Below are 21,132 nucleotides of genomic sequence, written 5' to 3'. Positions count from 1 at the left end.
AGGAAAAAATAAGCCACAGAAATCTGAAAAAACAAACAAACATTTTCATTTGAAGCCACAAAGTTTTGTATAATGAAAAGAAATGAATAATTGAAAGTCATCGCAAGTGTTTTTGAAGTAGATTATACTTGCTTAAATTACTAGAGTAACTCAAGGGATAGCCCTTTCTAGACACACAGTTACTGTGGATTTTAAACAGATATAGTTGTGTTTAGGGATTTCTGATTCATTTAAAGGAGTTCATATCATCAAACTATGAAAACTAAAGCAAATTCAACAGGTATGATAGTAAAATATTTTTCTATTTTAAAAAGTATTCCTACTGTTAAAAATGCTTAAGTATGTTTGATAATTTTTTAATATTAAAAAGATTGTTGCTACTATAAAAGAACAATTTGGAAACAAAATCTGTTAAAAGTTACATTAAATTTTTGATTACCTAAGACATTCAGGGAAGGAAGTACATTTAATTTTCTACTATATTTATGATTTACCAAATAAACAAATCTTTGTTTCAATTTTTTACTTTGAAAGGAAAATTATCAGGTTGTAAGAATCACTCTCAATCTAACCAATTTTTCTATGGGACTGTCTCATTTTTAAATGAAAAAAAAAATACCCCAAATGTTTTCTTGATCCTATGTCTATGTCAGTGGTTCTCAACCTTCCTAATGCCGCAACCCTTTAATACAGTTCCTCGTGTTGTGGTGATGCCCCTAACCATAAGATGATTTTTGTTGCTACTTCATAACTGTAATTTTGCTGTTATGAATGGATCGACCCCTGTGAAAGAGTCGTTCAACACCCTCAAAGGGGTCGTGACCCACAGGCCGAGAATCACTGGTCTAAGTCGTGCAAGTAATTCTGGTTTATTAGAAGATGAGCACTGGTACAGGATTCATTGAAAATTTTCTTAAAGTTTTTTTACTAAACAGATCCTTGATACAGGTACTTATTGTCATTTGTCTTAAAGGAAATATGTAAGTACTCAATCTAGTCTACTGAAGGATTGATTTGCAATGCTTTCTATTAATTAAGCTTCTAAAATTATAATATGAAATTTCCTATTACTACATTATGGCTAAAAATAATTGTAGGCCTTTCATATTTGTATTAATGAAAAAGTCTAACTTCTTGAGTCATTTACTACTATGAACTCTGATTTTACATAGATAAAATTTATCTTGAAAAAAATAAGAATTATATATTAATGCATTGATACATTATTATGAATTATTGAACTTTCATTATTTCTTAAATACTGGTTTCTCTATCAATAAAATAGTTAAATCTTAAAATAATGAAATGCTTTAACACTTCCTGAATATTTGAAACTTTCTAGAACAAACTAAATCCTATCTCATTTTTATTAATAAATTCAGTTAGAACCTTCCTTGATAAAAGCATGGATGATTTTTGTCCAAGTAAGAGAAATATTATGATTTAAAACTCTAATAATATGAAATTTTCATATGAATGTATTATTAATAACACTGGTCGTGCATATTTTAGTCTGTTTTCTTTTCCACATTAAAGTCATGAGACTGGGTGGGATCACCAAGGGAGTGTGAAAAAGTCCAAGGATGTGTCTTGAATATTCCCATACTAAGAATTTAGGGAAGTGAAGAGGAGCCAGTAGAGAAGATGGAGAAAGAATGCCCACGCGAAAGAAGGAAAGATTTTGTGCTAGAGATTAAATGAGTAAAGTATTTAAAGGAAGGCATCGTTAGCTATGTCCAAGGCAGCAGAAAACTCAGCTGGAACCCAAAATGGCCATCATCTTCAGCAACGGGCTGGTGATCCTGTCAAACGTGGGGAAAGTGGTAGAGATAAGAGACTAGTGGAAGTGGGTCCAAAAGGAAAGGACTGTAGAGCATGAGAGAGAGAAACAAAACAAGCCCATTTTGATGAGTTTTTCAATGAAGAGAAGAGTTGGTGACTTTTAAGTTTAGCAAATTAAAAGAATTTTTGTTTTGTTTTTCAATAATGGAAAAATTTACCATAAGTTTGTGCGTTCTTGAGAAAGATGCAGGAGAAAAGGAAAACCCCACAATGTAGGGCTCACGGGACCATCCTCTTTGAAGTAGGCAAGAAAAGGTGGCATAACTGTCTTGGTCAAGAGAACAGTACATTCACCTAAGAGAAGAAAGGCAGCACAAAGGGGCTCCAATGCAAACATGGAGGGAACAGCAGGACTGAGACTTTGCCTAACTCTCTTTTGATTGTTTGATTTCATTTCCTGAAATTATTACAGTTGAGGTATTAAACTAGAGCAAGTTTAAAAAAAATAAGTGGGTCAGAGTGTAAGATGTTCGAAATTGAGAGTATAAAGGGTTTGCAGTTTCTGGTGAAGAGCGTGTCACGGATGGGAGTACTTGAGGTGATTTATAATGGAGCTAAATGTCACAGAGGGAAAGAGAACATAAACGGGTCTCTAACCACTTGAATAACTACTTCAAATTCGAAATGCATTCTATTATTTTTTAGTTTCTGACAAGAAAAGAGGAAATCGAGGTATTAGAATCTAGTGCAGCTACTCTTCAATGGAGGAAAAATTGTTTAAATAAAAATTGTTTAAATAATAATTCTCTTAGTTATTCCAATGAGTTATCTCATCACATTCAATTATGCACATGGGCTTAATTCTAGAATGCCGGATGTGAATGTCAGAATGAAAGTGGATTCTTTAATATACTTATTCTATTGTCAACATTTTTATATGCACATATCATATGATCTCAGCAACAACTACATGAGATAGCACATGCGTCATTGTGACTCTCTTTTCATTGGTGAGGAAATGCCAAGTTTACTAAATAACTGGACCACCTTAAGCTACTGAACTAAAAGAAAGCTTTTCATCCAAGGCATAATCTGCTATCTACTACAACTTCAAATTGTAATTCTATGTACCACTGTCCTGCTTATGCTAGATAATCCTTCTTTCACAATCTTACTCTGTCCTGAGACATACTGAATTGTAGTGTATGTAACTCTGATTCTCACCTAGATGTTAAGTTCCTTGAGGCAGGATGGTGTAATTTTAATCTTTGTATATTTAGGACTCTATTAAAAATATTACCTATATACTCGAGTATGAACCGAGCTTTTCAGCACATTTTAAAGGCAGTTTTTGTGGTAAAATTAGGTGCCTCAGTTCATATTCAGATCGGCTTATGTTCGAGTATATACGGGAACGAAAGAAGAAACCTAAGAAGGTACAAAGAAAAATATATAGAATAATCTATTGGAAATAGATTTAGTGATTTATTTTTAGTGGTCTACTCCCCAACATTTTTTAAAAAAGAAAAAGCAACCATTTTAAATTCCTATGAAAGACCATTTTACTCTAACACACATGGGTCACAATGAGTCAGAATTAATTCAGTGGCTACTGGTTTTAATTTAGTGTATTTTGTGACTAGGAGAATGCTTATATAAATAACATGTACCACACATGTAACTTGAGGAAATTCTGAAATTATTTAAAATATCTTATATACACACCTTTATCTCATCTTTCCAAAAGTGAATTTCAATTTCATTCATTCACTCTTATTCAATAGTCCAAAAATGTTACTATTGATGATATTAGTGTAAGGAAAATGTAAAGCATGGCCTGAATTTGGTGGTACACTGGTAATCAGATAATGAACAACTGAAATTGTGCATTTGATGCAGAGCAATTCGTGGCCAGGACTGAGAGTGGTGGAGTTTCTGATAGTCAGTCTGTACCCAGATATGCAGCGCTGGAAACAGAGTGTAGGGCAGTGTGCTAAACACGGTGCTGTCACAGCCTGAGCATCGGATGGTCATGTCGTGGTAGAGACCACTGCCAGTGCACACTCAGGTCCTGCTATGCAAGCTCCTATCCAAGAAACTGGGAAAATTATGTGTTACTGCACTGTAGAAAGCAGTTTGCAGAGCAGGAAAGGGAAGGATGAATCCTGTCAGGAGACAGAGTGCTTTAGAAACATGAGGGTATATCAAGGGCTCAAGTAGAAAGAAAAATTTTTGAGAATGATGATGGCAACATATGTACAAGTATGCTTGATAGCTGTTCTTACAATAAAATTACATATAAAGAAGGAAAAGAAACATGAGGGTAAGTTGATGTAAGTTTGCCCCTAGGAACTAAACCTCCATGTCAGCAGGCACCATAAAAAAAAAAACTTAACCTTGTTTAAATCCATTATACAAAAGAGGGGCAGGTTTGAGAAGGGGACAAAATTGAAGTCAGCAACATGCAAAAGCAACATTGTTATAGCAAGTTTATGAAAATAATGTGCAGACTGTGCACAACAGGCAAAAATATGTGGCACGCACTATTTGTGTAAAATATGATAAAAGTCAGAGACAAAATATTTGGATGCTGTAAACTGTTACACATGAGAAAAATTTGACTTAGGCTAGGGCAGAAAACACTAAGAGGAAACAACTGTTTTTAGATACCAGAACTTATCACATAGAAGGGCGTGTCTCATGCTCTTCCAAAAAGGACGGGGGTGGAGAGGGGGTGGAGAGGATCAGTAAATAAAAGCTATATGGTAGCAGATTTTAATGTTAAAAAATCTTTAAGGTAATATCTTTAACTAAAATGATAGGATCTCTTTTCTCATAAACCCATTGCCATTGAGTCAATTCTGACTCAAACAGGACAGAGTAGAACTAAGTTTTCCAAGGCTGTAATTTTTACGTCTTTCTCCCATAGAATGTCTGGTGGGCTTGACCAACCGACTTATGGTTAGAAAACAGGTGCTTAACCACTGTGCCACCAGGGCTCTCTTTTCATAGAGTCCCTTAAAAGGATGAAATAATCAATAACACCAATGACTTACAGTAGAAAGAGCAATGGCTTTGTAGTTGAGAGCGAGCTATCATGCTACAGCAATAAATCTATAGTCTATTAAGCACGATAAATTTATACTTTTGAGTGGGGTTCAATGCAATATGTAACTTTAAAAAATATCCCCTCATTGATAGTTAAATACTAATTTTGGTTTGAACACTGCCCATTCTTTTTGGATATTATTTTACAACTTCCTGTATTGTGATAGGTTTATCTTATATAGCTTATATATTTATGAACTATTCCAAGTTTACTCACTTTTCCCCATCATAAATTCCCTTTCTATTTGCAGTAAAACAAAAGAAGACCATGGGATTTTCAAGTCAAGTATGTGTCCTCCTTTTCTTTTTCGGAGGCAAGGTGCATTGCCAATATGAAACTTACCAGTGGGATGAAGACTATGTTCAAGAGCCGGATGATGCCTATCAACCAGAATTCCAATTTCATCAAAATGCAGACTACAGAATTCCTTTTCACCAGAATACTTTAATCTGTGCCAATGAATGCTTTTGTCCACCTAATTTTCTATCATCAATGTACTGTGATAATCGCAAACTCAAGATTATCCCAAGTATTCCGATGCACATTCAGCAACTCTACCTTCAGTTCAATGAAATTGAAGCTGTGACTGAAAACTCATTCATTAATGCAACTCATCTTAAAGAAATTAATCTTAGTCACAACAAAATTAAATCTCAGGAGATTGATTATGGTGTATTTGCTAAGTTTTCAAATCTACTACAGCTTCATCTAGAACATAATAATCTAGAAGAATTTCCATTCCCTCTTCCTAAATCATTGGAAAGACTCCTTCTTGGTCATAATGAGATCTTTAGACTGAAGACAAATGCCATGGATGGGTTAATAAACTTGACCATGCTTGATCTTTGTCATAATCATTTGCATGATTCTATGTTCAAAGAAAATATCCTTTGCAAAATGGAAAAACTAATGCAGCTCAACCTATGTAGTAACAGATTAGAATCAATGCCTCCAAGTTTACCTTCTTCACTTATGTATCTGTCTTTAGAAAACAACTCAATTTCTTCTATACCAGAAAATTACTTCAAGAAACTTCCAGAACTTCGTGCTCTACGAATGTCACGGAACAAACTATATGATATTCCGTATAATATATTTAATATTTCCAACCTTAAAGAGCTCAATGTTGGACACAACAAACTGAAGCAAGTATTCTATATTCCAAGAAATTTGGAACACTTATACATAGAAAATAATGAAATTGAAAGTATGTAAAATTTTTATTACTTTTAACAAAAGAAAGTGGTATTTTCACCTTTTAAAAATCAGATCTTTAATATTCTGTGCTTTACACATTGCTAAAAATGTTGCCTGGTGATGGTGCGTTAAATATAGGGTTGCCAGCTGTAAGGTTGGTGCTTCAAACTCTCCATCTACCTTGAGAGAGAAGAATGAAGCTGTCGAAAGCCCGAAGGATCAGTTCTACTCTGTCCTCTAGGGTCACCATGAGTCAAAAGCAACTTGATGGCAATGGGTTTAGTTTTGTTTTGGGAGCTGGCTAGGGAAATGGCAGAAATTGGCCTCAGAGAAAGATGTGCTAGAAACGCTTAAGTCTTCTCTATTAAATTTTACCACTTTGAGCATTGAGAAATGGTATTGGCGCATGCTATTATTGCTACAAAGTAATATTAACATTTTGAGTAGTAGTTTTCAGGTAATTTTTATCTCTTTTAAAGATTGTTTTAGTAATAATGTATTACTTAGATGCTCAGAAAAGTCAAGGAAGCCGTATTTATTTTGATCATGTAAAACTAATTTATATTTATATCATTTGATTAATGTGAAAATAATTAAATCTAATTCTACCAACAATTTTTAACAAAACTACATCAACTTTATAGCATTTTAATAAAATATATGTTCGATATTAAATGGAGTGAAGATTTAACTATCAATTTATATTTTTCAGATATCAATGCTACAGTGATATGTCCAACTCTTGACCCACTACAGTACTACCATTTAACATACATTCGTGTGGACCAAAATAGGCTAAAAGAGCCAATAAGCTCATACATTTTATCTTGTTTCCCTCATATGCACAGTATTTATTATGGTGAACAAAGAAACACTAATGGTCAAACAATACAACTGAAGACCCAAGTTTTCCGAAGATATCAGGATGATGACAGTGATGAACATGATGATCAACAAAATAATTATGAAAGCCAAGAGCAAGAAGGAACAGAAGAAAATTCTGATCTTCATTATTATGAGATTCAAGAATGGCAGGAAAATATTTAGGTATACATTCTGAGGATACCAACACTTATACTTTAATAACTTAATGTTTATCTACCTAAATAGTGAATTTAAAATACTGATAAAACTTGCATCTTTGAGATTAAAACTTACACAAATTGATATAAATATTTGGAAATATGTATTATAGTGAAAAGTGGAAATCAAAATTTAAACTTTAATTCTTTCTAACACTTAAAATGTAAAAATACTATGTTGGGAGAAAAGTAAGTATGATGTCTCTATTAATTAATTTTCCTAAGATTAGTGAAAATAATAGTTTTAGAAGCTAAGAAGTAGAAACCATGCTGTTCTGTTTATCACAAGGTCAGTCGTTTGAAACCAACAGACATTGTTCAGGACAAAGAAAGATGCGCCTTTTTACTCCCATCTTTAGTCTCAAACCCACAGAGAAGTTCAACTTTGTCCTTTAGGGTCCCTATGCGTTGGAATCAACTCAACGGCAAGAACGTTAGTTTCTATTCTTTAATATCATTTTGGAAAAAGATGCTGACGTGTTGTACAAGGAGTAATATCTAACTGCTGTGATAAAATCTTGATATATCAGGCTGATATTTCAAAGAATTCACCAGATAAAGGATATATAAAAATCTGGGGATGCCTATAAAGGGAATTCAAAGAACAAAGGGCACCTATTTACGCATCACACAACCAGACAAATAATACAAGAGGACTTTAAAATTTGTGGGAAAATTCCAATAGCTTTTAAGTATATTCTTTTATGAACCTTTTTAAGCTCCATTGTACTATACTTTCGATGTAGTGTTCAAGTAGTTAGTATTTCTTTCCTGGAGATGTTTGTTGAAAAGAAAGCCTCCAGTGTTTTTGTTTATTTTTTAATCTTTTAGTACATTAGTAATATATTAGAACTAGAACACCCACCTGTCTCCAGGGAGAATATCACCAATCCAGAACAAACATGAACAAAACTCCATGCATTCATGTAATCAACATTTATCAAGTCATGGCTTAGCAAATGAAAGATCATAAAACAAAAGAACATATGTGACTATGACACTATAAATATACAAGTCTGAGAGTTAATAAAAGTACTATACTAGTGATATAGACAAAGCACCATTTCAACCAAAAAAGAGAGGAAGAGGGAACCCTTCTTTTTGTTTTCAAAAGTTTTATAAATTCAAATGTTCATTCTGAGTTATAATGTGTTTCAGGAAGTAGAGTGAAATAAGGTCATTATGAACTGTTGCTGTTAGTGGCCTATTGAGTTGATTTCATCTCATGGCTCCCTCATGTGTATCAGATGAGAACAGCTCCATAGGGTTGTCGAGATCCCTAAGTCTGTCTTATGAAGCACTTCTAGCTAAGTTTGAACCACCAACTTTCAAGCTAATAGTTGAGTGTGTAACTGCTGTACCACTCAGGGATCCATGTGTAAAAAACAGGGATTAAAAATATAATAAAGGACATGCAAATAAAAACCACAATAAAATTCCAACTCACACCTATAAGGATGGCTATAATAAAAGGCCTTAAGGTGTATCCTCAAGGATGTAGAGAAGTTGGAACACTCATTTAACTTCTCCCAAAGTTACAAAGAAATTCTACTCTTAGAGTCACACCCAAGAATATGGAACATATCTGCTTACACTGAAAGGAGTCCTGGTTGCACAAAGTGTTTAACCTTGGACCGCTGAAAAGTGGCCCACTTCGAAAAACTGAAAATTTTTGTGGTGGCAAAACCAGTCCCCCATCTGCCACAAATCAGGCCTTTTTGTTCCACATTGTTATGCAATCTTTTCAGAACCTCTAAATAGAAAGCTTGGTTAACAGTCTGACCTAGAGGAATGAACTCCAAATGCCTTTAAGTCAAAATTTGTGTTCGTTAGGAAATTTGACAGATGCCCAAAATGAGATTTGTAGTCAATCGACATTTCACCACTTTGGAATGAGAAAACCACTCATATAGGTGCATTTTTCCCATAACGCTCTCCTGATAAGGTGTGCTCAACATCACAACAGCTTATGCGGCATTTTTCCCAAGCAGGAAACAAATTTCACAGCCACACACTGTTCTCTTACATCGACCATCACAAAAAGTGAGGTTCGAGCGAAACTGCCTTTAAGAAAAAATTCACTGTGTCCAGAGAGTAACTTAAGAAATGACACCACTGGGTGCACAAACTCAGAGCAAGTTGCCCTCAATGCTCACATAGCAGGAAAAAATGCATACTGTGAAAACTCTGCTCTGCCCAGTACAATTTCAGTTTTTGGGGGGTAACCCCTCATAAGTTTACAATGGAATATTTGATCATAAAAAAAATGAAGTTCAGATCTATGCTGGGGCACAGACAGTTGAACCATGAAAGGCTATGCTAAGTTTAAAAGGCAGTGCACAAAATACTACATATTGTATGACTATTTATAAGAAATGTCCAGATCGGCAAATTTATAGAGGAAAATAAACTGACATCCCAGAGCTAGTAGGGGCTAGGAATTAGGAAAAGTGAAAGTGACTCATATGGACATGAAATTTCCTTGTGGAATTATGAAAAATGTTCTAAAATTAACTGTGGAGATGGATGCATAGCTCTTTGAAAAGACTAAAAACTATGGAACTGTACCATGTAAATTTTAATGTTAAATTTTTTACTTTGTCTGTTTGCAATGAATAAAGCATATGCTATATAAATTACATCTCCAAGTATCTACTTTAAACTTTAGCTAGCTGGAGGGTATGCACTATCATGGGTTGGGGGGGGGGAGGAGTGGGCGTTGGGGCTGCTACCTGCGGGAGTCCAACCCTCAGGACTTATACCAGACAGCTGGCTGCCTGCAGACCAGCAGGTCAACCTAGAGCTACCTCCTTCCAGTAAGGGTCCAGCACACTTGCAGAGCTGGGTGTGGCAGGCCCTGCAAAGGTGTCAGCTGGGATGCATGTTTAAAAGAAAATTTTCAAGGTCGGAAACACAAGTATTTCATTTGCTACAATTACAATCTTTAGGCATCATGTTATAAAACTTGTGCAACAACAAGGAGGCATACAACTAACTGCCCACTCAATGCTGTGCATATTAACGATGGTAGATTTTGATTTGTACTATGAGGAAACCTCTGTAGAGCAGCCAGTTTTCACTTGTCCCTATTGTGGGAAACAGGGCTATACAGAGACATTGCTTCAAGAACACATTATTTCTGAACATCCAGAAACATCAACAGAAGTGATTTGTCCAATATTGTCCAGTATTACCTAATATCATCATGGATGACTCTGCAGCTCATCTTACACTTGAACAGAGTCCCCTAGAAGAGGTTTAGATGAATCGAGTGATGCGCGACATGTATGTAGAATGGTTCACCCTGGTCCTCGCTCTCGTAGAACAAACACGCACGTTCTTGGCAGTTTGACTGGTGTACCTTTTCTTCTTCTGAGAGTTCATATTCTCCAAGCAATAGGCAATCCATGGATCCTATAGCCGAGCTTTTATCTCAGCTCTCAGCAGCGAGACGCTCTGCAGGAGGAAAGCTTAATTTTTCTGGCCCTTCCGTTTCTCAGTGACACCAACTGCAGCTGCAGCTGCAACTAGAACAGCAGCATGACCACACAGCGAGGCAGCAACTGGAGACCGCATGCAACGCAACCCAGCATCCTACACCCAAGTGTGACTACTACAATCACATAATACACAGCAACAACCAACACAGCTAGTACAGAAAGTAGTCAGCAATGATCCAAAATTCCCAACTTCTTTGAAGGTCGAATGATCCTTAAGTGTCTGAGACAGTCCAATCCATGGAAAATATGCAAACAGATCACAACCTGTTCGTCCAGGAGCTCCTTCTATCATTTTGTGTGAATAGAGCAAGTCCTCAATGAGGATGAATCGGGGGAAGATGGCAGATTTGTGTGCTATGGGCTGTGTAGATATTATGGCACTAGATGATGTTTTAGAGTATGTGTTAACCGGAGCTGTTTAACGTTAGAGAGCATTTTTTCTTACTTACTCAGTAAGCAGCACACTCTTTGCTATAATGATTGATAAGTTTCCTTTTTACATTTTTATTGGGAGTTCTTAGAGTAATTGAGATGTTTCATATACATTTTAATTTTTATAAAACTGTCAATGTTCACCTTGGCATATTGTTTGGCACGATAAGTGTCCAAATGTTTAATTACAAATTTTGTTTGTATTTAATGTGCATTAAAGCTAAACTGCAATATCAATAAAGTCAACAATTTTTCTTAAACATAACAATTGAAAGTATACTTACTACATGACACTCTACTTCTTTTATCTCCAAACCACAGATTTCTGTTACAAACTCTCCAGTCATTCTACGGACAAAAAGCTCCTTTTCTAAGACTTCTGAGAGTGGTATAAACCAGGACAATCCTACATAGATTTCAACAACAGTCTGCTATCATGTGTATATAACATCATCCTTGTTATCTGGTTTCCACTCTTTTTATGTGTTGGTGAAACCTGGCACTCTGCTCTTCATTTAAGTCACCAAGGATCCCTGAGAAGCAATCTAAATTATTTTGCACATAATGAACTTTAACACTTACTTTACAGTCAAGCCTATTGAAATAAAAAAAGCACACTCTACTAAGTCTGTGTAATTCTCTGCCTTCATGTTGTTAAGAAAGTTTTTCACAACAAAAATGAAGACCAGGCACATGATTCTATTTCATTCATAGATGCAATGAAATGTGGCTCATTTAAGTCATCTGATCTGTGGATCATCAAAAGTTTCTGCCTTCAATCTTTCCATGGTAAATCCAGGCAAGTTATGCACTATGGATTCAATGACTGTCGTTATTCAAAACCTTTACAAATTGTTTCATCAGGCCTAGTCATTTCTGTTTAATGGCAACATGATTCTATCTCATGCTACCAAGGGATCATTGACTACAATTTTGTCCTCCAAACAGTATATATTCTCTGTGAGGCCTATCTTTTCTTGGCCAATGTTCATGTTTGGCTCTACTGTCTCAAAGGTATAAAAAGCAAGGATGCTTTGCTGAACAAAAAAGAAGAAGAAGAAACATCTGCAAGCCTATACAAACCACCTATTGATATGCTTGGTAATTTATCTTTTCCAAGACTAAAGAGATAGCCTTGTTCTCTCCTTTCATCCTGGTGACCAATTAGAATAGAACCATATTTGTTGCTGCTATTAAAAAAACATATGTCATACTATGTTTTGAAGTGTCGATACGAAGCTGCCATTCACTTGGGTTGTATTCTTAAAGACCACTTTTCTTCAGAAGGTTTCCAATGTCATTGCAGAATCCTAACTTGTTGTCTCTGGTAAAGAGCGGAAGTAAACCCTTTCCCTACCCTTGATAAAAAATGTAATTTTTGGTTGGGGCTGAAGTACATTCTTTTCCTTTAGTTAGGAGACAAGCAATTCAGAAGACTCCTTGTAAAGATTTAGATCCCTGATCAGATGACTCAATTCATTCTGGTAAAACATTCACAGCATGAAGTTTTTGGAAGTCACTGTGACTGTCCCTCCTTTCTTTACCTTGTGTGGTATCACACATGCAAGATTCATCCTCAGAGAGCTGTGGCAGTTCACAGAAAGATGACTCGGTACAAGATCTGCGTGTGGAATAGTGTACATGATAGGAAGGAAAGTAGACAAATAGTTGTGAAACAAATGTCATTATACATTTTTAAGTGGGTTATTTAAATACATTCTGATTCTGCAGAGTTTTTAAATAGTAGATTGAAATTTTATAAATTCAACAATATCTAAGAAATTAGAACTGATGTGGATATCCAATGCAATTTTAAGAATCAGTGTCCCAAATAACCCTAGGAAATGGTCTCAAAACCAAGAGAGAGAGAAAACAAAATGATTGGGTTTTGGTTCCTGACAGCTGCAGCTCTCTCTCCTCTCTCCAGTCCTCCCTGGGATGTGCCCCAGTTACCTGAGCTTACGGCATTAGTGCTGTAAACAACGTACAGTTGCACTGGTAACTTAAAAGCTTTAGGAATCAGCCTTGAGAAAAACCAGAGGCACCGACACAAACAAGAACTATAGATTGTATTCCAGGGTGTAAAGGCCATAAACATTAGGGGGGAAAGTGTAACAGAGTAATATTCTCATTCCCAGACAAGTATAGTTCCAACTGTATGAGAGAAGGGTAGACAAACTTAAAGAATTATCCTGCTGTCCTTCCAAAACTATTCATAAAATGTATGTTCTCAACTTGCCTCTGTGATGGCTACAGCAGGTGGAACAGAACCTTTAATTGTTTCACTTCTAGAAAGAAGAGATGCCTAGAATAAACAGGAATCCATTTGGTGGAAAATGGAGAAAACAAGCTCCTGAGATTGTAATTAATCCCACAGGTATGATTTCTGTTTCAACTTTTGCAGATCAAAGCAAGAAAACAAACCAAAATCCCTCCAATTTTCAGAATTCCTGAGATGTAAATAACATTGTAATTATCAAAGACCATATTTGGCTAAAAATAATACTGTATTACTTTACACTTCTTAGCTAGTTGTTCTTGAATAAATTACTTAGATTCTCTGTGCTGTTCTCATTTTTATATAGTAGACAGTTGTTACAGTATTATAAGGATAAACAAAAATTATTAAAAGAAATTTGAATAAGGGAAAAACATATCTAAAATTGATGGTGAGGAAGGTGTATAATGCTGGGTGGGGTTTGATCAAGAGCAATGTGTGAGAGGAAATACTGATAGCACAATGGAGGGTAAGCATGATAGTGGGATAGGAGGAAGGTGAAAGGAAAAAGAAGAAATAGGAAGCAAAAGCTATTTATAGAGGTATAGCTACAGGCATGCATATATGTAAACACATGAATTTATAATGAAAGGAATAGAGGCCAATGCACATATATTTATATGCTAAGTATTAAGACAGCAGATGAACTTTAGGCCTCTACTCCAGGCCTCCCTTAACACAAGAACACTTGTTCTGCTAACCTGGCACTCTTTGATACTCACCTTCACAACATAATTGCTGAAGACAAAATGGGTGCATAAGCAAATGTGGTGAAGAGCTGATGGTGCCCGGCTATCAAAAGATATAGCATCTGGGGTCTTAAAGGTTTGAAATCAAACAAGCGGCCATCTAGCAGGGAAGCAAATAAGCCCACATGGAAAAAACACACCAGCCTGTGTGATCATTAGGTGTCAAAAGGATCAGGTATCAAAAGGTCCAAAACAAACTATATTGATGTGAATGAGGGGGGTTGGAGTGGAGACCCAAAGTCCATCTGTAGAAAATTGGATAATCCCCCACAGAAGGGAATAAGGAAGGGATGATTCAACTAAGGTGTAGTATACCACCAATGAATCACATATCATTCATACCTCTAGTTCCTGAATACTCCCCACACCCCGCCATAACCCAGTTCTACTTTACAAATCTGGCTAGACTAGACAACACACATTGGTACAGATAAGAGCTCTCAACAAGCTAGGTCAGTGTATCTCAATCTTCCTAAAGCCGAGACCCTTTAATACAGTTCCTCATGTTGTAGTGACCCCCCAAACCATAAAATTATTTTCTTTCTTTTTTTTTTAAGTTCAAGGATCATTTGTTGACCTTTAGGAGTGTTTTCCAGTCCAATCTGTTGGGGCACCACACCCTGGCCCCAAAGTCCACCTTCAGCATTCCCTGGGGACCTTGCCGCTCCATTCCCTTGCTGTTCCACTGCACTCCCCCAGTGCTTTGCCTCGGTGTGGTGGGATCAAGTCAGGCACAATTCCCACACAGCGTCTCTGCTGCTGCCCCCCGCAGGGCCATGGGTCAGTGAGGGACATCATGTTTCATAGTGGGAATGGCCGTGTTGTCCTCTCTATAGACTGGCTTCTCTAATTGGGGTCATCGTCCTCAAGACTTGGTGGGCCAGGTTGTGCTCCACTCTCTCCTACTCCCCCTTCATTTGCTCCAGTGTGCTGCGATCAGATATGTCCCTCTCCCGGAGCTGCAGATTCAATGCCGTCCTTTGAAACAAATTCTTCTGGGGGGAAGGGCAGACATCCACTTAGTATTTGGTACTGGGGCTAGCCCCACACAGGAACATAAAATTATTTTTGTTGCTACTTCATAACTGTAATTTTGATACTGCTATGAATCAGATGACACCTGTGAAAGAGTCGTTCAACCCCTAAAGGAGTCACAACCCACAGATTGAGAACCACTGAGTTAGGGGGATAGTCGGGGAGAGCAAGGATGAGAAAGGGGAACCCATCGCAAGGTTGGATATATAGCACCCCCTAAAAGGGATGAATAACAGAAATGTGGATGAAGGGAGACATCGGGCAGTGTAAGATATGAAATAATAATAACAATATATAATTGATCAAGGATTCACAAGGGTGGGAGGCATGGGGAGGGAGGAGGTAACAAGAGGAGCTTATACCAAGGGCTCAAATAGAAAATGTTTTGGAAATGATAATGGCAACATATGTACAAATATGCTTGATATAATTGATGTATGGAAAAGCTGTAAGAACCTCCAATAAAATGATTTAGAAAAAAAGGGGGGAATCAATAAAAATAAAACAAAGGTTAAAAAAATAAAAACAAAGGTCACAGTGTAGTTATGTAATAACTTTTTTTCCCAGCTCCTCTAGGCTAACTGACAACTAAATACTGAGTCACTTAGGTGTTGATATTGCTGGTTGCAATCAAGTTGGAACCATCCAACTCATAGTGACCCATGCACAACAGAACAAAACACTGCCTAGTCCTGCACCAGCCTTACGGGTGTTACGTTTGGGCCCATCATTTCAGCCATTGTGTCAATCATCTTCTTGAGCATCTTCTTGTTTTCTCTTTTGATGACCCTCTACTTTACTTAGCATGATGTCTTTTTCCAGGGACTGTTGTCTCCTTGCAACATGTCCAAAGAAAATGAGTTCAGCCTCGTCATCCCCACTTCTCAAGAGCATTTTGGCTGTAATTCTTCCAAGACTGATTTGTTTGTACTTCTGGAAGTCCACACTACTTTCGACGAACACCATAATTCAAATGCACCCATTCTACTCTAATTTCTCATTCAGTTCTTCCTTATTTATTGTCCCCCTTTACATGCATATGAAGTCACTGGAAAATACTACAGCTTAAATTAGGAGAATTTGGGATCAATATTAAATGAACAATAATTAACAACTTTTGATAACGCAGATAACACAGTTTTATTTGCTGAATACCAAGAGTACTTGAGGCACTTATAATATGAAGATTAAAGTATGGATTGCAACTTGATGTAAAGCAAACCAAAATCCTCACAAGTGGGTAAACAGACAACATCAATTCAAATGTTTAAAGTATTGAAATTTTCAAGAATTTCATTTGACGTGGATCCATAATCAATGCTCATGAAAGAAGCATTCAAGAGAGTAAAGGACACATTGCATTTGGAAAATGTGCCCCACAGCACCTCTGAAAGAGCAAAGATGTCACTTTGAGGCTGATATTGGTTAGCCTTTGTTTAAGGAGTATCCGAAATGCTATGCATTTTTGCTTAAACCACAAGCTACACAGGTAGAAAGACAAAATAGCAAAGTTTGTTTCTTCTATAAACTTTTCCTATTGCAAAGAATTCATATAACCCCAAGCACAAAACTAAAACCCCATTTTCCTGATTTGAAATCTGTATTTAAATCCTGGGGAAAAATAGATACCTACAGCTGGAAAGTAAATGAAACTATAACTGCTAAAAGTCTAAAGTTGCTTATATGCTTGAACTACCAAACCACCTATGTTTAAGAAATATGTATTATACAAATCACAAACACATATAATCATTTTACTGCTTGAGATTTTATCTATAATGAAATTTATATATTACTCAAAAAAGGGTAAATCCACAAAGATACATTTTTTATCATGACCTTTTCCTTATAATAAGCTATGATTATCTCCTTCAATTTCACCCATTACCCTGGGAAGTAAATTAGCTTATTTGAATGACTAAATGACTGTGGTACAAACATAAGCAAACTATTTATGATACAGAGTCAAGCCATAGAGTTTGCATGAAATTATAGGCTTTCCAAGTTGCCTTTTTATGAGTCTAGAAAAATTCTGTGGTTCTTAACTTGGAGACAAGTTTGCCCTGTAAGGAACATTTGTCAATTCTTTAAAATATTTTTGGTTGTCAAAACTGGGAATGGAGTAATATTGGAACCTAGTGTGCAGAGACCAGGAATGTTGCTGAACCCACAACATTATCAAACCCAAATGGCAACAGGGCCAAGGTTAAGAAATTATACTAATTATTTCTAAAAAATGGATAAAGATATGGAAGCACAAAAGTTAAGCAACTTTCATAGGAGATTTAATTATAGAGGCAGAACTAGAAATGTAAGTGTCCTCTTAAACCACACTATTTCCTACACAATTCGAGTATGAAGATGAAAGGTGACCTACAAGTCTTCCTTTTTGTAGTTTTTCCTGAGTAGCCAATCCAGTCAGTTGTCATACAATAATCAGTAGAACAATTAAGCCAATTCCAGAGAATATGCCCTTCAGAACATTCTCCTTCCTATAATTCATTTTCAGTCTACAGCTGAGAAACAATTATGAAATAGAGCAAGCAGACGAATGGGAATGGACTTGTTTGAAGGCAAAAAATCTCTTGAAAGACACCAAGAATAAAGCGATAATGGAGTCACTCAAGAGAACTCTGTAGAGAAAACATAATTTTTTGAAAAATTCTTGCTCTTCAATATTAGATACCAGAGCACCTAAATATGAGCTTCTATAGTGGTTAAATGTTATCGCATGGGTTTTGACTCATAATGACCCTGCGTATAATACAACGAAACAACACCAGGCCTTGCGCTGCTCTGAATGTGTATCACTTTCCATAGTCTTACAATAATCCCAACTCATGTATCAGACTCCTATACTTCCCCCAAGTTTCCTATTCCAAGGCTTCAACCGCTACTTTTCCTGTTCCAGTTATTATTTTGCATTGTCGAAACTTTTAGAATATTGAGTCTGCTGATTTAGTTGCATGTTCATAAATAAACTGATTCATATACATACATATACATACATCTCAATCCACACACAACTCTTATCTATGTGTGGATTGAGATAAGAGTTGTATGAAACCCTAATAAAATATAAAAAAAGAAAGAAAATTAGGGCAAAGAATGTACAGATATGCTTTATACAATTGATGTATGTAAATGCATGGATTGTGATAAGAGTTGTATGAGCCCCTAACAAAACGTTTAAATAAATAAATAAATAAATAAATAAATAAATAAATAAATAAATAAATAAACTGACTCAAGTTCACAGCTGTAATTTAAATCATTTGTAATGTGGTCTCTCCCGTAGAATCAGTATAATTTCCTTAAGTTTCCTCACTTGGAGAAACTGAGATTTACTCAAATGTGTATCAACCAGATTTGGCACAGAAATGGTGCATGGTACTTTTATGAAATAAATATCAATAAAATTGTAATCCCTGGTAAAGGCTTTTCTATAAAATGTTACCATAAACCATGAATCTCTAAATCTTGACATTTTAATACACATCCAATTCACTCCTCAACTCCATATAATGCAAAAATCCTGACTATTTTTAAGGACTCAAAAGTAAATTTTAAAAAGGAAAATGTATTCCTTCATCTATTTTTAATATAGTATTTATACATATTTCTTAAATTTTAGATAAGAGAAAAATTTCTAATAATAAAAGTAAAATTTTAAAGATGTCTTCTAATTTATTTAAACTACCACTTCAACATTTTGAAAACAAATTTAATATTAAAATATTTTTTATCGGTTATTTTTTTAAACATTTTATTAGGGGCTCATACAACTCGTATCACAAATCCATACATATACATACATCAATTGTGTAAAGCACATCCGTACGTTCTTTGCCCTAATCATTTTCTTTTTTTTAACATTTTATTAGGGGCTCATACAACTCGTATCACAAATCCATACATATACATACATCAATTGTGTAAAGCACATCTGTACGTTCTTTGCCCTCATCTTTTCCAAAGCATTTGCTCTCCACTTAAGCCCTGTGCATCAGGTCCTCTTTTATTCCTCTTCCCTCCCCGTTACATGAACCCTTGATAATTTATAAATTATTATTTTGTCATATCTTGCCCTGTCCGACGTCTCCCTTCACCCTCTTTTCTGTTGTCTGTCCCCAAGGAGGAGGGAACTCGTAGATTCTTGTAATCGGTTCCCTCTTTCCAACCCCCTCTCCCTCTACCCTCCCAGTATCACCACTCACACCCCTGGTCCTGAAGGTATGATCCGCCCTGGATTCCCTGTGCCTCCAGCTCCTATCTGCACCACTGTACATCCTCTGCTCTATCCAGACTTGCTTGCAAGGCAGAATTCGGATGATAGTTGGGTGTGTGTAAAGAAGCATTTAGGAACTGGAGGAAAGGTGTATTCTTCATTGGTGCTACATCGTACTCTGACCGACTCATCTCCTCCCCTAGACCCCTCCGCAAGGGGATCTCCAGTGGCCAACAAATGGGCTTTGGGTCTCCACTCTGCACTTCCCCCTTCATTCCTTCTGGTAACATATTTTTTGTTCTGATGATGCCTTATACCTGATCCCATCGACACCTCGTGATTGCACAGGCTGATGTGCTTCTTCCATGTGGGCTTTGTTGCTTCTGAGCTAGATGGCCGCTTGTTTACCTTCAAGCTTTTAAGACCCCAGACGCTCTCTCTTTTGATAGCCGGGCACCATCAGCTTTCTTCGCCACATTTGCTTATGCACCCATTTGTCTTCAGCGATCGTAACCTGGAGGTGTGCACCCAATGATATGGTTTTTTTGTTCTTTGATTCCTGATAACTGATCCCTTCAGAACGTGATCACACAGGATGGCGTGCTCTTCCATTTGGGCTTTGTTGCTTCTGAGTTAGATGGCCGCTTGTTTACCTTCAAGCCTTTAAGACCCTAGATGCTACATCTTTTGATAGCCGGGCACCATCAGCTTTCTTCACCACATTTGCTTATTCACCGACTGTCTTCAGCGGTTGTGTCAGGACAGTGAGCATCATAGAATGCCAATTTAATAGAAGAAAGTATTCTTACATTGAGGGAGTACTTGAGTGGAGGCCCAATGTCCTTCTACCACATTAATACTAAACCTATAAATATAGGCACATAGATCCATTTCCCCAACCTCATATAATTATTTGCATATGTACATGTCTTTGTCCAGACCTCTATAAATGCCCTTTGCCTCCCAGCACTTTCCTCTATTTCCCTTGACTTTCCTCCTGCCCCACTATCATGCTCCATCTCCCCTGAGTTTCAGCTATACCTCCTAGTTACATTACCATTGATCATGCCCTACCATGCCTGCCACACTCACCTCACCACCAATTTGGATCACTTGTTCCCTTGTCCCTGAGCTTATTAACACTATTTCCTTTCCCCCTACCTTCCCCTATCCCATGTCCCCCCCGGAACTGTCAGTCCCGTTGTTTTTCCTCCAGATAGTTCATCCAGCCTATCTTATTTAGACAGACCTGCGGAGATAATAACATGCACAAAAACAAGACAGAGAAAAACCAAGCAACAATATACAATAAAACCACAACAACAAACCACTGACAAAGAACAAAACAAAACACAGCAAGAAAGAAAAACTTGTAGTTAGTTCAAGGATCATTTGTTAGCCTTTAGGAGTGTTTTCTAGTCCAGTCTGTTGGGGTACAACACCCTGGCCCCAAAGTCCACTTTTGACATTCCCTGGGGACCTTGCTGCTCCATTCCCTTGCTGTGCTGCTGCATATTAAAATATTTTATACAATTTTCTTCATTCAGCTAACAAAATTTTTTCTATCAATCCCCAAATTTCAAATTCATTTTGTCCTTAAAATGATTTTTTACATTTAGGATTTTGTTATATGTAACTAGAGTAAAGAGGAGAAGCTCCCAAATGATCAAAACACAAAATGATTATGCTAAAATTAATTTTAACACTGGAATGTTTCTGGATATACTAAAACAATATTTT

At 36.5% G+C, this 21,132-nt stretch overlaps 2 protein-coding genes and 1 pseudogene across 2 annotated transcripts in view; 2 read left to right on the top strand and 1 right to left on the bottom strand.

The window, feature by feature from the left end:
* CENPP (centromere protein P) overlaps nt 1–21,132 on the bottom strand; it is a 338,488-nt gene that overhangs the window by 228,389 nt on the left and 88,967 nt on the right. The window lies entirely within an intron of this gene.
* Nucleotides 5,159–7,194, top strand: OMD (osteomodulin). The gene is made up of 2 exons (XM_075550722.1): nt 5,159–6,098; nt 6,801–7,194. The coding sequence occupies exons 1-2, from the start codon at nt 5,159–5,161 to the stop codon at nt 7,133–7,135; spliced, it is 1,275 nt and encodes a 424-aa protein (XP_075406837.1). The 3' UTR covers nt 7,136–7,194.
* LOC142448510 (E3 ubiquitin-protein ligase KCMF1 pseudogene) lies at nt 10,044–11,092 on the top strand (annotated as a pseudogene).

The sequence above is a fragment of the Tenrec ecaudatus genome, chromosome 5, assembly GCF_050624435.1.
Source record: "Tenrec ecaudatus isolate mTenEca1 chromosome 5, mTenEca1.hap1, whole genome shotgun sequence".
NCBI classification, from domain to species: domain Eukaryota; kingdom Metazoa; phylum Chordata; class Mammalia; order Afrosoricida; family Tenrecidae; genus Tenrec; species Tenrec ecaudatus.
Note: the sequence above shows the minus strand (reverse complement) of the source record. Positions and strands in the feature narration are given on the sequence as shown.

Excerpts from the sequence above, each read along its gene's own strand:
- OMD (XM_075550722.1), top strand. The coding sequence starts at position 5,159 with ATGGGATTTTCAAGTCAAGTATGTGTCCTCCTTTTCTTTTTCGGAGGC. Across the intron at positions 6,099-6,800 it reads AGAAAATAATGAAATTGAAA|ATATCAATGCTACAGTGATA; the intron begins GTATGTAAAATT and ends TATATTTTTCAG.